The 1598-nt window shown below is 35.2% G+C and overlaps 1 protein-coding gene across 1 annotated transcript; it reads left to right on the top strand.

Annotated features, from left to right (window-relative positions):
* Positions 1 to 299: 299 nt before the first annotated feature.
* LOC102592911 (osmotin-like protein OSML13) lies at positions 300 to 1220 on the top strand. Its single transcript, XM_006367956.2, has one exon. It carries the CDS (start codon positions 338 to 340, stop codon positions 998 to 1000), a length of 663 nt encoding a protein of 220 aa, XP_006368018.1. The 5' UTR covers positions 300 to 337; the 3' UTR covers positions 1001 to 1220.
* Positions 1221 to 1598: the final 378 nt, after the last annotated feature.

Genomic DNA, 1598 nt, shown 5'->3' with positions numbered 1-1598 from the left:
TGTCACATAAATTGAGAAAAAGAAATAGATTCTTATTTCTCAATCAGAGGAAATTTTCAAGCACAAATCCAAATTTATCGAGGCTCAGTTTTTAAGAAAAATTCATATTTAATCAGACTCAATACGAATACTAAATAGTAGGGAGAAGGTTCCCCCAAAAAACCGAAAGACTTGTACGAAGAATTACATGTGGACGTGGAATAGTGGCTTGTGGAAAATTTTCCTTTATCATTATTCCAAGATAATATTGATATATGTGATTAATGTGAAAGGTGCCACACTCCTATATAAACTGCCCAATAACTTGTGACAATATCAAACAACTTAAAAAAAAAAGATGTCCACAAACATGGACTATTTGATCAGATCTTCTTCTGTTTTCTTCCTCCTTTCTTTTGTGACATATACTTATTCTACCTCTTTCGAGGTCCAAAACAACTGTCCATACACCATCTGGGCGGCGTCAACCCCGATAGGCGGTGGTCGACGTCTCAATAAGGGCCAAACATGGGTCATCAATGCTCCAAGGGGAACAAAGATGGCACGTATATGGGGTCGTACTAATTGCAACTTTGATGGTTCTGGTAGAGGTTCTTGCCAGACCGGTGATTGTGGTGGAGTCTTGCAGTGTACCGGCTGGGGTAAATCGCCAAACACCCTAGCTGAATATGCCTTGAACCAATTTAGCAACCTAGATTTCTGGGACATTTCTTTAATCGAAGGATTCAATATACCAATGACTTTCGCCCCGACCAATCCTAGTGGAGGAAAATGCCACGCAGTTCAATGCACAGCCAATATAAATGGTGAATGCCCTGGTCAACTTAAAGTACCCGGAGGATGCAACAATCCTTGTACCATAGGTCAATGTGGTCCTAACGACTTGTCCAGATTTTTCAAACAGAGATGCCCTGATGCATATAGCTACCCACAAGATGATCCTACTAGCTTATTTGCTTGCCCTAGTGATAGTACAAATTATAGGGTTGTTTTTTGCTAATGCCAACAATAAAGCATAGTTTGCTACAAATGGTATGAAAAATTACCAAAATAATAAGTATCTTAAAAGGTTTGTTAAACTATTTTATGTTAGTGTGATAATAATTTCTTATGTGTACGTGTGTAATGTAATCAAGTTGTTTCTAATGCTTCAGGCCACCGATCTTGTATGGATGCTAATTATATATGAATAAATAAATATCCTTTTCAACCAAAAAAAATGTATGCACACTCCCTTCAATTACTTAAATATTTTTATCATAATGAATAAATAATAATATCGTTAATTGTGTGTCGTTATTTCCTTTACTTTAACGACATTTTCTTGTCTTTTGATTTTGTTGGTTGAATGTGAAACTAATTAGTGAATTACTTGTACATCAATGACCTGGTTAACACACTCCTAGTGCTAGCAAATTGGCAGGTCTTAACTCAATAAAATATTCCTTATCAATTTTTGGTTAATTGACTATTAATCCTTATTGATTTGATTTTTGATTTAACCGATATGAATGCTCTTCTAATTTTTTTTTTGCTTTCTCTATGTTTATTTGCTTATATATGCACAACTTCATGCATACAAATCTACAAAAAATTAC

Source organism: Solanum tuberosum, unplaced genomic scaffold (genome assembly GCF_000226075.1).
Source record: "Solanum tuberosum cultivar DM 1-3 516 R44 unplaced genomic scaffold, SolTub_3.0 contig00062, whole genome shotgun sequence".
NCBI lineage: Eukaryota > Viridiplantae > Streptophyta > Magnoliopsida > Solanales > Solanaceae > Solanum > Solanum tuberosum.
Note: the sequence above shows the minus strand (reverse complement) of the source record. Positions and strands in the feature narration are given on the sequence as shown.

Coding starts and splice junctions, on each gene's coding strand:
- LOC102592911 (XM_006367956.2), top strand. CDS start 338: ATGTCCACAAACATGGACTATTTGATCAGATCTTCTTCTGTTTTCTTC.